Genomic DNA, 15,582 nt, shown 5'->3' with positions numbered 1-15,582 from the left:
AATATTTCGCCTCACTGGAAGGGTGCTGTGCTTTCCCAGGACGAAAAAAACAGCAAAAACTGAAAACTATAGAATACTTGTCCGAAATGTTTTGCATCTTTATGGACTGAAATATGAAAATTTCTCCAATATATGTGCTTTTAACTGCAGCATGGTGAGCTACGTTGAGACTATCTCAATGGGATAGATAGATTCCAAACAGATGCAGTAAGTCAAAACCTTTACACCACAATGTGCGGCCCAGTAGCTCAGTGTGTTATTGTGGAAGCAGACCATTCAATTAAGTGGTAAGCTAATTTAGGTATTGGTCACCACCAGACCCACATAATAGAAAGCGGTAAGGAGAATTGAAATGCTTGCTCATAGGAATTAGGAAAAAGCCTAGAGCCATTGAAGCCAATTATAGTGCTTGTATCCCATTGTCAGTTTTGATTATCTAACACTGCAAAACCCAAAGATGGAATTTGGGGCTTTCCTAAACTGTGTGACTCAGTATCACACCACATTGCTTGTATACTAAAAAAGCCATTGGGGATCATGGGCGAGATTCTACGACCCCCCGGCGGTTGGCGGGCCCCCCCCCCCCGCGCGATTCTCCGGCCCGGATGGGCCGAAGTCCCGCCGCTAAAATGCCTGTCCCGCCGGCGTAGATTAGACCAAATATCTTACCGGCGGGACAAGGCGGCGCGGGCGGGCTCCGGGGTCCTGGGGGGGGCGCGGGGCGATCTGGCCCCGGGGGGTGCCCCAACGGTGGCCTGGCCCGCGATCGGGGCCCACCGATCCGCGGGCGGGCCTGTGCCCTGGGGGCACCCTTTCCCTTCCGCCACGGTCTCCACCATGGCGGAGGCAGAAGAGACATCCTTCACTGTGCATGCGCGGGAATGCCGTCAGCGGCCGCTGACGCTCCTGCGCATGCGCCGCCCGGAGATGTCATTTCCGCGCCAGCTGGCGGGGCACCAAAGGCCTTTACCGCCAGCTGGCGGGGCGGAAATTCGTCCGGCACCAACCTAGCCGGCCCCCAAAGATGCGGAGCATTCCGCACCTTTGGGGTGGCGCGATGCCCGACTGATTTGCGCCATTTTGGGCTCCAGTCGGTGGACATCGCGCCGATACCGGAGAATTTCGCCCCAGGTTCTGAATTCTCTGTGGAGGTCACAACACTGAGATGGATCTTACATTGATGTGTAAAAAAAGAAGAGGTAAAAAACACTTCGTCCCAGATGAATTAGTCCATGACAGTATCGGGAAGAGTTTCCACAATGCTGGTGATGTGGAGTAGAAGTCCAATCTTCACACTGAAGATATCCTCCACCATGTGGTGTTGCACTACCACCGTGCGTTTTGGGATGGATTTCAAACAGATCTTGCAACTCAAAACTGGGAATCCTGTGGGGCCTCCGTCGCAGCAGAATTTTATTCAACCACAATCTGTAATGTCATGGCCCAGCCTATCTCTCACTCTACTACTGACATCAAACTGTGGGATCAACGCTGGCTCAATGAAGAGTGCAGAGGGGCATGGAAGGAGTAACACCAGGCACACCTAAAAATGGGATGCCAACTGAGTGAAACTCAGGACTACTTGCATGCCAAACTATGTATGCAACCTGCGATAGGCATAGCTAAGTACTTCCACAACCAACGGATCAGACCTAAACTCTGCAGTCCTGCCACATCCAGTACGCAATGGTGGTGCTGGATAATTAAATAACCAACTGGAGGAGGAGGCTCCACAAATATCCCCATCCTCAATGATGGGGGAGCCCAGCATATCAGTGCAAAAGTCAAGGTTGAAGCATTTGCAACCATCTTCAATCAGAAATGCTGAGTGAATAATCAATTTTGATCTCCTGAATGAGGTCCCTAGCATCACCGATGCCAGTCTTTAGCAAATTCGATTCATTTCACGTGATTTCACAAGACATCGCTGAAGGCACTGGGTACTGCAAAAGCTATGGGCCCTGACAATATTCCAACAATAATACTCACGACTTGTGCTCCAGAACCATCTGAGCCCCTGTGTTCCAGTACATCCAAAACACTGGCATCTACCTGGCAATGAAACATTGCCCACATTTGTCCGGTGCACAAAAAACAGGAAGTGTCGAAGTCCACCAATTGCCGCCCCATCAAAGGTGGAAGATGTAATTGACAGTGCTATCAAGTGCACTTATTCAGCAACGACCTGCTCACTGACTCTCAGTATGGGTTTCTCCAGGGCCATTCAGCTCCTGACCCAATTACAGTCTTGGTCCAAACATGGACAAAAGAGCTGAATTCAAAAGGTGAGGTGAGAATGCCCTTGACATCAAAGTAACATTTGACTGAATGTGGCATTAAAGAGTCCCAGCAAAGTAGAGTCAATAGGAATCAGGGGAAAACCTTCCACTGGTTGCAGTCATATCTAGTTCAAAGGAAGATAGTTGTGCCTTTTGGAGGTCAATCATCGCAGTCCAAGGAAATTGTTGCATGAGGCCCAGCCACCTTCAGCTGCTTCATCAATGGCCTTCCTTCTATCATAAGGTCAGAAGTGGGGATGTTCAGTGATCACTGCACAATGTTCAGGATCATCCGTGACTCCTCAGATACTGAAGCAGTCCATGTTCATATGCAGCAAGACTTGGGCAACATTCAGGCTTGGGTTGACAAGTGGCAAGTAACATTCACACCTCACATTGGTACCAGGCAACGATCATCACCAACAAGGTTGAATCTAACCATCTCATGACATTCAATGACATTACCACTGCTGAATCCCCCATTATCAACATCCTGGAGGTTACCATTTACCAGAAACTGAACTGAACCAGCCATACAAGAACAGGTCAGAGGCTGTGAATTCTGTGGTGAGTAAATCATCACCTCACTCCTCAAAGTCTGCTCACCGTTTGCAAGGCAGAAATCAAGAATGTGATGAAATACTCTCCAACTGCATGTATGAGTGCATCTTCAACAACACTTAAGCTCAACACCATCCAGGGCAAAGCAGACTGCCAGATTGGCACCTCATCCACTGTCTTAAACATTCACCCTCTCCACCACTGACGCACAGTGGCAGCAGTTTGTACCATCTACAAAATGAATTGCCGGAACTTATCCTTTGACAGCACCTTATAAACCTGCAATGTCTTCTGATATCTAGAAGGTCAAGGCCAACATTTGCCTGGGAACACCACCACCTGCAAGTTCCCCTTGATGCCACACACTATACTGACTTGGAACTGTATCGCCATTCTGCCACTGTCACTGGGTCAAGTCCTGGAATTTCGTCCTTAACACCACTGTGGGTGTTCTTACAACACATGGGACTTGAGCGGTTCAGGAAGGTGCTCTCCATCACCATTCCAAGGGCAACTGTGGATGGGCAATAAATGCAGGCCGAGCCAGTGATGCCCATATATCCCATGAAAGAATTTTTTTAAATTACCAAACGTTTGTGGGTATATGTAAGCATAATGAAATATGAACACTGTTCGTGACCGCTGACTGCAATATCTGGGTCAACAACTTAATCCATATCACCCAGAAGATGTTGTTATCTTCCAAGGCTTTCTATAGATTTTTTTTTTGCAAGATTAATTTTAACACAGATAACACAGCTCAATCATCCTTTCAAACAAAATATGTTTAAATGCAATGTACTTTCATCTTTTGGGTAGTGCAAATTGGTGGCTGATTCACACAGAGTTGAGAGTCACTGTCTTAGTCAACGGCAATGAATACTGAAGAAAGGAAAATCGCCTCTGTGATCAGCAAAATCATAAAGTTTCTCTCTACAAAGTTTCATCAAACTGAACAGGAAAACTTTCTACTTGTTTATATGTAGTTAGCAATTTCTGAAAGGATTTCCAAACAAGGGCTGCATATATTTGACTTTAAAGTGTACTTGTGAATTTGTATAATGAACTAAAGCCTCCAAAGTGTTGAATTCTGAACACATATGACCTCGCAATTTTTTACCCAGGATCAAGAACTGCAAAGATACAGAATTAGCAGAACATAGATCTATTTTGCTTTGAAGTGAGAATATTTTTCCAGTATACCTCTTCCATCAGCTGTAATGCCAATTCCACTGCTACACAGGGCCTGGAATTCAGCTGTAAAAGCAGAGCAAGAAGTTAATTAACAACCATGAACTTGGAAAGCTGGAATCCCCAGCTCATCTGATAATAAAATTGCTGATAGAGATGAAGTTTCAAACACGGTCTTACTTAAAATATCAATAAAACATACAGAAATGCAAATGCTATTATAGACATCAAATTAATATTTGCAGTTTCTATCTTAAATGTGAAATACACTGAATTTATTCAAAGCAGAGTTAGACAGATTTTTGCAGGCAAGGAGTCAAAGATTATGGCGGCGTCACATTCGCCATATGAACATGTGAATTTGGAGCAGGAGTAGGCCACTCGGCCCCTGCATGCCTTCCCTGTCATTCAGTAAGTTCAAGGCTGGTTTGATTGTAACTTCAACCCCACATTTCTGCCTACTCTCAATATAACGTTTCGTCTCCTTGTTCATTAATCTTTTAATCTCGGTCTTAAAATTATTCAAAGACTGCTTCCACTGCCTTTTGAGGAAGAGAATTCCAAAGACTTAAAACACTCAAGAGAAAATATTTCTCCTCATCTTCGTCTTGAATGAATGACGGTGACTCCTGGTTCTAGATTCTCCAACAAGAGGAAACATCCTCTCCACATCCATCCTGTCAATATCCTTCAGGATCTTAAAGGTTTCAATCAAGTTACCTTGATCTTAGTGAACAACAGAATAGGCTTGAAGGGGCTACTCCTGCTCTTAAATCCTAAATAGAGATTATAAATTAAGAATCTGTGAGATACAATGGTCACTAAATGGGCAGAGCCTGGGGCGGGATTCTGTGATCCTGAGGCTAAGTGTTGATACTGTCGCGTTTTGTGACGGCGTCAACACGGCCTCAGGATCAGCAATTCTGGCCCCTACAGGGGGCCAGCACGGCACTGGAGCGGTTCATGCCACCCCTTGACCCTTCCACGCCGAATTCCTGCCGGCTGAGTGCAGGTGTGGATGGCGCCGGCGGGACTCGGCCATTCCCGGGCCGAGAATCGGCGGGCCGGCTGCGTAGAGCGGTCCCTACCGGCGCTGCGCTAACCACGCTCTGCGGAGAATCACGTGCCGGTGTCGGGGCGGCGTGGCGCGATTAGCGCCGGTCGCAGGGATTCTCTGGCCCGGCCCCAGGTTGAGAGAATCCCGCCCCTGATCTTTAACTATGTGTAGCAGATTTGGGTCAATACAATGAATGGACAATGGTTAAATACATCAATACTGTATAAAGAGGTGGAAATAAATATAAATTAAGAACTTTGAAAAACTTTTAAACTGTGTGTTCAAAATTAGTGATATTATTACAAGTGGTCATTCTTCATATGTAATCCTTGTATCCACAGAACATTTCTACAGCATTGCCAGCAAACCTCATTCTGTCTCACTCCTCACATGAGCACTAATCCAGTGCATTGGGACCAAGGCTGGAACTGGATGGTTTTCTTATATTGTAATTGTGAATATACTTCAAAAGTACTCTATTGGCTGTAAAGCATTTCAGGATGCCCCAAGGCTGTGAAAGGTATTATACATTGTTAAATTATTTCTTTCTCAACAATCAGAAGGAGGGTATCTTGGCTGAGTTCCCTTCTTCAGCCCAACGATACTGAAACCAGTCGTCGTTACATTCCCTCTGCTGCTCGATTTGAAGTTCTCTAACATAATTCTAAGGGATGAACCCTTGGTACTTCTTGGTGGCTTAATATTACTGCAGGAATTAAGTTGCCTCAGAGAAATACATTCTAATATACAAGGTGGACAGAGACATTTCCCAAAAGACCCATATTAAACTTTCATTCAGGGTATAATTGGCACAAGTGTGGCAAAAACCAAGGAAGTCGTTGTGAACAGATGCTCAGGTGAAAATGCGATTGAGCCTCAGGCACGTCTAGAATTAAGTGATTAATTGGCTGAAAGATTTTTTTCACCTACTGGTGCCACTATTTGGATGGGCCACTTGTTCCATTTTAAACCAATTCAGCATATACCGAGGGAAAATTGTTTACAATGTTTTATGAACGTCTTATGAAATAGTGCATAAGTTGCCATTGTTTGCATGCTCGAGGAGAGACACAGATGGTGGAGATGGTTTCGTCTGGTAGCACAAAACAGGTGATAGTGAACTGGCAACCTATTTCACATTTGCTCCATTTTCTTTCCTGTTGAAGTCAACAAGATGGGAAGCCAATCAGAGTGTAAAACCAATTACTGATTTGCGACTGCCAATTTTGTGCTACTGCTCAAATCTAATTCCCCTCCATTGTGATGATTCCTAGAAAGTCTGAAGGGAACAGACTTTTGAGAATATCTCCTATCCGGTTTCTACTGAACCCTGTAAAGGCCTGGAGGTGCTGTTCAAGGAAATCAATTACAATTCACAATGGATTAGCTAAAAGCATTACATTAGAATCCCTGGTCCCTTCAACACAGGAGTTTTAAAAATTTGTTAATAATACAGCTGATTACAACTATTTTCTGGATTGCCTCAGAAATCAGAAAATTGAAACAAACAGATAGAAATTAATGAGCTGCACGTTAAGTGCTTATTTCCATTGAAAACAAAGAAAATATAAAGGATATCCCTACCATAAAGCCAGCATTTATTTGTAACTGTTAAAACCCTTTTTAGATCCAGTCACAGATGTTTGAATGAAGCATCACTGCATTTCTCCCATCTTTTTAAAACCTCCTGCTTTGGCCTCGTGTCAAAATGAAAATGTACCTGAGTTTCTCGCTGGACAAGGCTGGCATGGCTCTCCAAACCCATTATCTGCACTTGCACAGCAGCACTCTGACTTTGTCACTGCCCCATGGAATGCACGGACACACAGCCCCTTCTTAATTCCTCCATAGCATGTGCTGCGCATATGGGTGTCTAAAACGATAAAAGAAAACACGATGAAGAAGCATTCACAGACCTTGGATGCTGTTCTCATTGTCTGGAATTTGAGTTCAAAATGTTTATCAAAGCCCTATTCAGTACTAGTCATCAAGACACAACTATTGCATTGGAGGCAGGGATCATCTGAGTGATGTCAAAAGGACAAATGAGTAGCCTCAAACACACAGCATTTGCCTAAAAATTATATTTCAAACACCGATCGGTCATTCGAAATACTGGTGAAAATATGGTTTAGCTTACAGTATTAAAAAAAAATTGTTAAGAGTCCAACTCTTCCAAAACTACTGATCATTTAAACAGAACAGAGCTTTTCAATTACATATTTCTTCCTGTTCGCTCTTGGCTTTTTGAAAAAACAATCATGCTACAGAATATTTGTAGAACAGTGTGGAAAATGTTAACACCACTGATCCTTTTAAGTACTCAAATGCATGCTGAGAACATGTTACATAAAATGGTCTCTTTTATATACTGGAAGCAAGCAGTGGGTTTTAATGGATTTATATTCACAGTTTTTGTGAAGCATTATAGGTCAAGCAGAGTGTTGAGAAACAAGCTTTAACTAATTTACAATAGAGCAAAACATTCTAATAGGAGAATGTTTAAATCACAAATGACAGCTCCTGAAGTATCCTAAGAGTCTGACCTTTGTGCCTATTAGACATCTTGTTCAACTTTTACAACCCTTTACAACACTTTGGGGAAAATTAAGGCATTCTTCAAATATTACTGCAATCCTCATGAAGTGTTGCTACATTCCCAGCTGATCCTCTTGCTTTACATGTTGTGTTTATTTTTAGAGTTCCTGGAAATACATGCTTTTCAGCTGAATGCTGACAATAGTGTTGGAGTATCAAAGAGGCAACATAGAGAGATAGTGAATAGGGGGGCCTTTTTCATTACAACCCATTCAAGGCAATCAGACAAGGATTTCAACATCAACAGCTTTGGTAAAGGTCCTATTCCTTAGACAGTTCAGAATCAATGCTCATTATTAAATTGCAGTGGACTTGTTCCACCTGTCTGCTGCCACCTTTCATGTTATGAGAAGTACAAAAGGAAGATCTGTTTTCAGGAATTTGATGATAAACGCCCTCTGACTCTTGTATGCCTGATGGCACAAGTTAATTTGTGGTTGAAGCACAAGCTGATCCAGTTTCCTATGAAAAGACACTAACCAGGATGTGTCATCGTAACAACTCTGATATGATGACATGACAATACACGGGAAAATTAACAACAGTTACAAGATCCTTTAAGTATCCCTAATGATTCAGAATTTGTGTTCAATGACCAGCTTTAAGCTATCTGATATTAAATTCATCTTTAGTGATGATTTTACAATAAGGAAATGTTCAGTATGTCAGAAGCCTTAACAGCTTTTTCATTCATTTATATCAGTTAAAAAATAAAACATTTTTTAGCGTACACAATTTTTTGTTTCCAATTAAGGGGCAATTTAGCATGGCCAATTCAGCAACCCTGCACATCTTTGGATTGTGGGGATGAGACCCATGCTGACACGGGGAGAATGTGCAAACTCCACACAGACAGTGACCCTGAGCCGGGACCGAACCTGGGTCCTCGGTGCCATGCGGCAGCAGTGCTAACCACTGCGCCACCATGACGCCCCTCATTTATTTCAGTTTTGCACTTTTTCCATGAATGCGCAGATCTGATTATATTCAACTGGTCTGAGCCAAAATACAAGGGATTTCTAAAATGTTCCTGAATCAATTTTTATTCTCAAAAAGTCTGAAGCATGGAGAGTTCAGGCATATTGTGAAAGAATGAATTGAGAATAACAGGAATGACAGTTCTTTGTAGGTCATTTTCTGGAATTATATAGTCTCTCTCACCGACACAAACCCGCCCATCCACACCAACAGCGAGGCCTGGGGGGCACTCACACCTGAAAGAGCCTTCAGTGTTGATGCAGCGACCATTCATACAGATTCCTGGTGTCTGGCATTCATCCGTATCTGAAGAGAGAAGCAGAAAATGGCATTACCTTCTCAATATCATTATTTCAGCTAACACACGGTGATGATTCTGTTAAGAATGATTTTCTTGTTTGACTTCAATGTTTTATTATCTCCCAACTGGCGCCCTTTTTTTTAAAGAATGCTCGGCTCGCTAAGTTCTCATACTGAAATCTAAAATCACTGAAAGCACACCCCACACACATTATGAAGTTATCAGTTGGAACATTTTAAGAGTAAGGCAGAGTGTGACCGACACAAAGGTCTTTGTTTTGGCAATACCTTTGTTTACCCCCTTTCTCATTGTAGGGTTCTCATGGCTAATCATAGAATTTACAGTGCAGAAGGAGGCCATTCGGCCCATCGAATCTGCACCGGCTCTTGGTGCACCTCCACCCTATCCCCATAATCCAGTAACCCCACCCAACACTAAGGGAAATTTTGGACACTGAGGGCAATTTAGCATGGCCAATCCACCTAACTTGCACATCTTTGGACTGTGGGAGGAAACCCACGCACACACGGGGAGGATGTGCAGACTCCGCACAGACAGTGACCCAAGCCGGAATCGAACCTGGGACCCTGGAGCTGTGAAGCAATTGTGCTATACACAATGCTACCGTGCTGCCCCGTACTAATACTCTATGCCGCATATACACTCTCATCACAAAGCTCTTAACTTCCTGGATATTAACTTTTAACTTTCCATGTTAATTTTATATCACAGGACATTCATTACACTGGGCCAGAATATGCTGTAAAAGTAACAGTGAGATTAACAGCGCTCTTTCTTATTTATGGAAAAGTGGGCAGCACCTAGAGGTGAGTGAGTATAGATGCACAGATAAATGAAAATTCCATTAGCTGCTGTGTGTCTTGTGTTGCCTTTTGCAAAAATGACATCTTGCCATCTGATTCCACGTTTAAATGTATTAAATTGTGTGAAGTTTTGTACTTATGTTGTACATACAAACCAAACTTGTCAAAGACAGTTAGGGCTTATATATTCGAATGTAAGTATTCATTTTAATGATCATTTTAATGATGTACCAAACCTTAATCACCGATAAACAACCTCTTTGCAGTCTCTCGTGGCGCAAATGGTTTGTGTGATTGACTATTAATTAAATGATGTTGGATCAAGCCATCAGGGCAAAGATTTGCAGTGTGTTGTATCAGCATTCCGATTCCTAGATGTGAGCACCAAAATCAAGGCTGCCATTCCAGTGCAGTACGGAGGGAGTGCTGCACTGTCAGAGGATCTGTCTTTCAGGTGAGATGTTAAACCGAGACAGCATCTGCTTTTTTTGGGTAGATGCAAAACATCCCAAGGCACTATTCTGAAGAAGAGCAGGGAAGTTATGTTTTGGCTATGGATTATCCCTCAATATTCAAGTTGTCTGCTTAAAGATCCATACACAGACCACAGCACAAATGAAAATAAGTTCTCGGCACTCCAATTGTCCAGCCATCTGATGAGGGCTGCTATATTTTAAAGGGACAGGATTCATGCCACAACAAATAGTTGCTGAATGGGCCTAAAATGTGTCTCGGGGTGCTGCAAATGGCTGAGATGGGTTGTCCCCAACTGACTAAATTCAGCCCCCAATTCTGAAAGGGGAAAAGGAAGCAAGTCTTTGGTAGCCAATTGACTTCTTCTTGGAACATGAAGGATCTTCCAGTTTTAATTTATTTTTTAAACTGCAAAATTCTTAGAGATTGCAGATACAGTATATACTGTAGGCAAGCATTTCCTGGTAATCAACAACTCAAAATATGTGGCGGTTCAGGCCAAGACCACCCCAAGCTGGCAGGTCAGAAGGCCTGAGTGCCTATTCTCACACTATCAACCTGTCAGCAACTTAGGTGATCACTTCCCCTGGCCATGTCTCCTCCGATATCAGTGAACATGCTTGAGGTAGGTAGAGGTTCCACTTCAAACAACACCTATAGAAATGGTAAGCATGGACAATGCCGAGCATATCCAATTCCAGCTTAATTTGCAACTTTCTGCCATAAATCCTGCCAGACTTCAGCAAAAGTGCACCAAATTAGCCACAGAACGTTGTTCCCAGATTGTCCTTCAAATATTTGCCATCATTAATAATTGAAGTGGTAGTTGGACACCTGACTGGACAGCGATGCAGTACTTGTAATAATAACCCAGAGTTGCTAGTCCACAATGCTCTAAAGCAAGCAACAATCTTAAATTATGACTGTACCTCGCTATTTACTTGTGCGCAACACTAGGGGGAGCACTTTCCGCACAGGTGCAGTGTCAATCTCAATCATTTATTGTTTAAAATGAGAAATGCTTTTAAAACCAGGTCTGCTTTCTGGCACTGAATTATGCTTTTGTTTACAGCTGGTGTCTTAGAACTTTCATCATTACAACAAACATTTTGGAGCTTTATTTATGATGGAGAGTTTTGCATAAAATAAAGGTTTGCAAATTATTAAATAAAACAATACTGGGCAGGACTCCCCGCTCTTGCCGTGGTGGGGCCCGTTGCGAGCAAGACGGAAAATTTGCCGTTCCAGCCAAGACTTTGGGCGGGATTCTCTGAAAATGGGACCATGTCCCCACGCCGGCGGGAAAACCGGCACAAATGAGTCCGGCATCAACGGCCCCCCAAGGTGAGGAATTCTCACCTTTCTAGGGGGCTAGGTTGCCACCGCAGTTGTTCCCGCTGCTCCAGCCGGCGCGAGTTTGCACATGCGCGGAACGGCCAGTGGATTTCCGCGCATGCGTGAGGGTTTTCTTCTTCCCACCGGCCCCCCGCCAATATGGCGGAGCCCTACAGGGGCCCTGCATTGAGGAAAGAAGGCCTCCACGGAAACAGCCCGCCTGCAGGATCGGTAGGCCCCAATCGTGGGCCAGGCCATCGTGGGGCCCCCCCCGGGGTCGGACACCCCAGGACCACCCCGCATACTCACCTGCCAGGTCCCGCCGAGCGTGAGGTGAGTAATTCACGCTGGCGGGATTCACACTGGCGGGACTGGCCATTCGGCCAGTCGGCCCATCTGGGACCGGAGTCCGGGGGAGCAGCTGTCAATGGCCTCCCACCGGCGTGGTGGGGATCCCGCCGCCGCCCGAAAAAAGGCGCCAGAGAATAGGGCAGCCGGCGTCGGGGCAGGATTCGCGCCTCCCCCCGGGGATTCTCCGGCCTGGCGGGGGGTCGGAGAATCCCGGCATTTATTCACTTTCAGCGGTACCAGAAAATCCCAGCCGTGAGTGAGGATGGAAGATTTCGGCAACTGTTTTTCAAATAATTAATTCAGTAGTGAATACAAGATGGCTGGGAGTGACAGGCTGATATTTTTTATCCCAGCAACCTGTTAATACAAATTACTTAAAATATGTAAGAAAAAACAAAATCATTCCAGGAGGAGTTTGGAATGATAACCGTGTGACCAAGTCCCATTATAGAACAACTGGGCTAGCCAGACATCGCAGAAATGCTCTGCACTTGCCCAACTTGTTCATTTGCAATACGGTTATGTTCATTTGTGCCTTCTGCGTTTATTTACAAGGGCATTCATAGGGCTGTGATCAAAGCAGAACCAAATCCTCCCATTATTTTGAGATTTTCCAAGTGGATATGACTTGCATGAGGGTAAACTTCAACATCACCAAAGACGCAAAATGGGCAGTAACGAATCGGCTCCCTGTTCTACACATTGACTGATTTTATTTTCCATTCTTGCTTGTTTTTGGATCAGTCGCAGTTGAATTTTATCCCCATAATTCAGAAATAATCTCAGTAATAATTGAAGCGTCATGGCTTTATTTCATTCTGCTACATACCTATGCAGTATCGCCCATTAGGCGCAAGCACAAAGCCTGGCTTGCAAATACACTTGAAGCTTCCATCTTCATTGATACACATACCATTCAGGCACATGTTGGTAGTGGCACACTCATCATGGTCTATAAAAGTGCAAAGAAATTATTAGTCCTTGACAGCTTTGCTACTAGCAGCGAATTTTGTTTATACTTCATTCCTGTCCAATCAATATATGGAATTAACAGGTTTTCCACACAAGTGACATTTGTTACTACCTTCCTACGATACAAGTAGACTACTGTAAATTTTTTAAGCAATATTTTGGAATATTTTAATGAAGGAAATGATTATAAAGTAAAAGCAATGAATATGTTCTAATTTTTAAAAATAAATTTAGAGTATCCAATTCTTTTTTTCCAATTAAGGGGCAATTTAACGTGGCCACCTACCCTGCACATCTTTGGGTTGTGGGAGTGAGACCAATGCAGACACGGGGAGAATGTGCAAACTGCACATAGACAGTGACCTGGGGCCGGGATCGAACCCAGATCCTAAGCGTCGTGAGGAGCAGTGCTAACCACTGCACCACTCTGCCACCCTAATATGTTCTAATTATTAAAATATTGTCAGCAACACAAAATATTTTGAAATTATTTTGTTGCTGACTAAGATTAGATAGTGACAGGAATGAGTTTGATCCCTGTGGATAAGCTTGCTTTGAGAAGATATCCACCAGAAGGCAAAGAAAGGATGGGGCACTGTTTCTGGTCAAGGTTACATACTTTTTGATGACCCATTTACAGCAACATTAACAGATATCATTACATTGTACTCAGCACAGAAACAGCTAAACTGGTCCGTGGTCCATGCCGATGTTTATGCTCCGCATGAGTCTTTTCACACTCTTCTTAATCTAAATCCATGAATTTAACTTGCTATCCTTTCCTCCTTCATGTCTTCACCTCGTTTCAACTTCAATCCATCTAAGCTACTCACCTCAGCTACTCTTTTCGGCAGCAAGTTCCACGTCCTAACTACTCTTGAGATAAAGAATTGTGTCCTGAATTCTCCAATGGGTATTTGCCAAATAAATCCTACTTGTTCATTCAGATCCAGGGAAACCAGAGTTAAAATGGAATTTATACACTTGCAACAAAGATTTGAACAAGATTTCATGCAAATGTCAGGTTTTTATTCACACATATTGAGCAGAATATTAGCTGCGGGATTCACCGTCAGCGGAATCCTCCGCTTCGCCTGCAGCGTACCCACGCCCACTGGTTTCCAGAGAGCGTGGGCTGGCCCAATGGGAAACCCCATTGGCCGGATGCCGGAATGGAGGATCCCGCTGCCAGCGGGGATGCGCCGCACCGGAAAATGGGGCTGGCGGGACGAAGAATCACACCCTAGATTTTTGCACTCACTCTGTCTGATCGAAGGACCACGGGCACAATTTAACGACCTCAACGCGCCCTACTTGGTGTCGTGATGAGGCCGTTGAATCTCATATGATGCCTCTTGTGGGATTTGCAACGCTTGAAACTCCTCGCCAGATTTAACGGCGACTCGCGATCTGGATCTCACCCTCAATGAGCGGGATCCAAATCATCATATTTAAATGAGCCATTTCACTCATTTAAATATATGTTCACGGGATTTTCCCAGCACCTGGGGCCCAACGGCTGTGCCGGGGAGACCTCACCAGGGTGCCGTTTAGTGCTGGTTTCCACAAACGTGGCCCAGTCATAATGTCACCTGGGGGGTGTCTCCCAGGCCATAAGAGGCCCCCAATTCATTTTTCCAATTAAGGGGCAATTTAGTGTGGCCAATCCACCTCCCCTGCACATCTTTGGGTTGTGGGGGCGAAACCCACGCGAACATGGGGAGAATGTGCAAACTCCACACGGACAGTGACCCAGAGCCGGGGTCGAACCTGAGACCTCAGCGCCGTGAGGCAGCAGTGCTACCACTGCACCACCATGCTGCCCTTGAATACTTTTCTGACTTCACCCTGCAAGATGAGTGATGAGTATTCCATCACTGTCCTTACTTGAACCATGTAGAAAATTTGAATGTTGGCAGATGAACCACACTTAGCCTCTCCCCTGTTTTTGTGGCCACACAGTTGATATGTTTTATCCAGTTACGCTTCTGATCAATTGTGACACTCTCTCCAACCTATGGACAGTGAGGCACTTGGTGATGGCGGTGTGACTGATTGTAAGGAAGAGGATGGTTGGCTTTTTCTTTCCTTGGAGACTGCCTGACACTTACCAGTTAATTCTCTGTTCAAGCCTGGATGTTGTCTTTAATGTTGAGCTCTAGGCCAATGCAGGCTGCTTTCTTACCAGAGAAATGGTGAATTGAACTGAACATTGTAGAATAATCACCAAACAGCTATGCTGTTATCATCTTTATATTCCTTGCTGACCTTGCATTCTCGAGAAACTCAACTATGTCTGAAATGCAGTCATCCATTCCCTGCCATGAAAAATGTCCTGCGTGCTGCTCACTCCTCCTTAACCTACATTGGCTGCCAGCATTTTCAATTTAAAATCCTTATCCTCAAATGCCTCCTTGGGCTTCTTACTCTGGCCTTTTGTGCAACCTTTTCACCCCATCATTACCACTGGCCATGCTTTCTGGAACTCCCTGAACTAGGTGCCTTCCAATTCTCTTTTTTCCTTTAAAAACATTCTCAATAATACCTATGTTTAACCAGGCTTTTAGTCACCCGTCCTATACTCTCCCTCCCTCGGTCAATGGCCCGGATTGAACTGCCGCGCCTCGACGTGCCTCTCCTCCTGGTGGATGTGGTGGGCCA

General features: G+C 44.3%; 1 protein-coding gene across 1 annotated transcript in view; it reads right to left on the bottom strand.

Annotated features, from left to right (window-relative positions):
• Positions 1 to 15,582, bottom strand: part of LOC140429611 (fibrillin-2-like) — a 496,823-nt gene that overhangs the window by 186,742 nt on the left and 294,499 nt on the right. The window contains exons 14-17 of the mRNA XM_072516854.1: positions 12,779 to 12,901; positions 8,848 to 8,970; positions 6,809 to 6,961; positions 4,044 to 4,097 (exon numbers count right to left, since the gene is read on the bottom strand). Of these exons, the coding sequence (XP_072372955.1) occupies positions 4,044 to 4,097; positions 6,809 to 6,961; positions 8,848 to 8,970; positions 12,779 to 12,901 (453 nt within the window). The remainder of the gene's footprint in view (positions 1 to 4,043; positions 4,098 to 6,808; positions 6,962 to 8,847; positions 8,971 to 12,778; positions 12,902 to 15,582) is intronic.

The sequence above is a fragment of the Scyliorhinus torazame genome, chromosome 9 (genome assembly GCF_047496885.1).
Source record: "Scyliorhinus torazame isolate Kashiwa2021f chromosome 9, sScyTor2.1, whole genome shotgun sequence".
Taxonomy (NCBI): domain Eukaryota; kingdom Metazoa; phylum Chordata; class Chondrichthyes; order Carcharhiniformes; family Scyliorhinidae; genus Scyliorhinus; species Scyliorhinus torazame.
The sequence above is the reverse complement of the archived record's forward strand: the minus strand, read 5'-3'. Positions and strand labels throughout refer to the sequence as shown.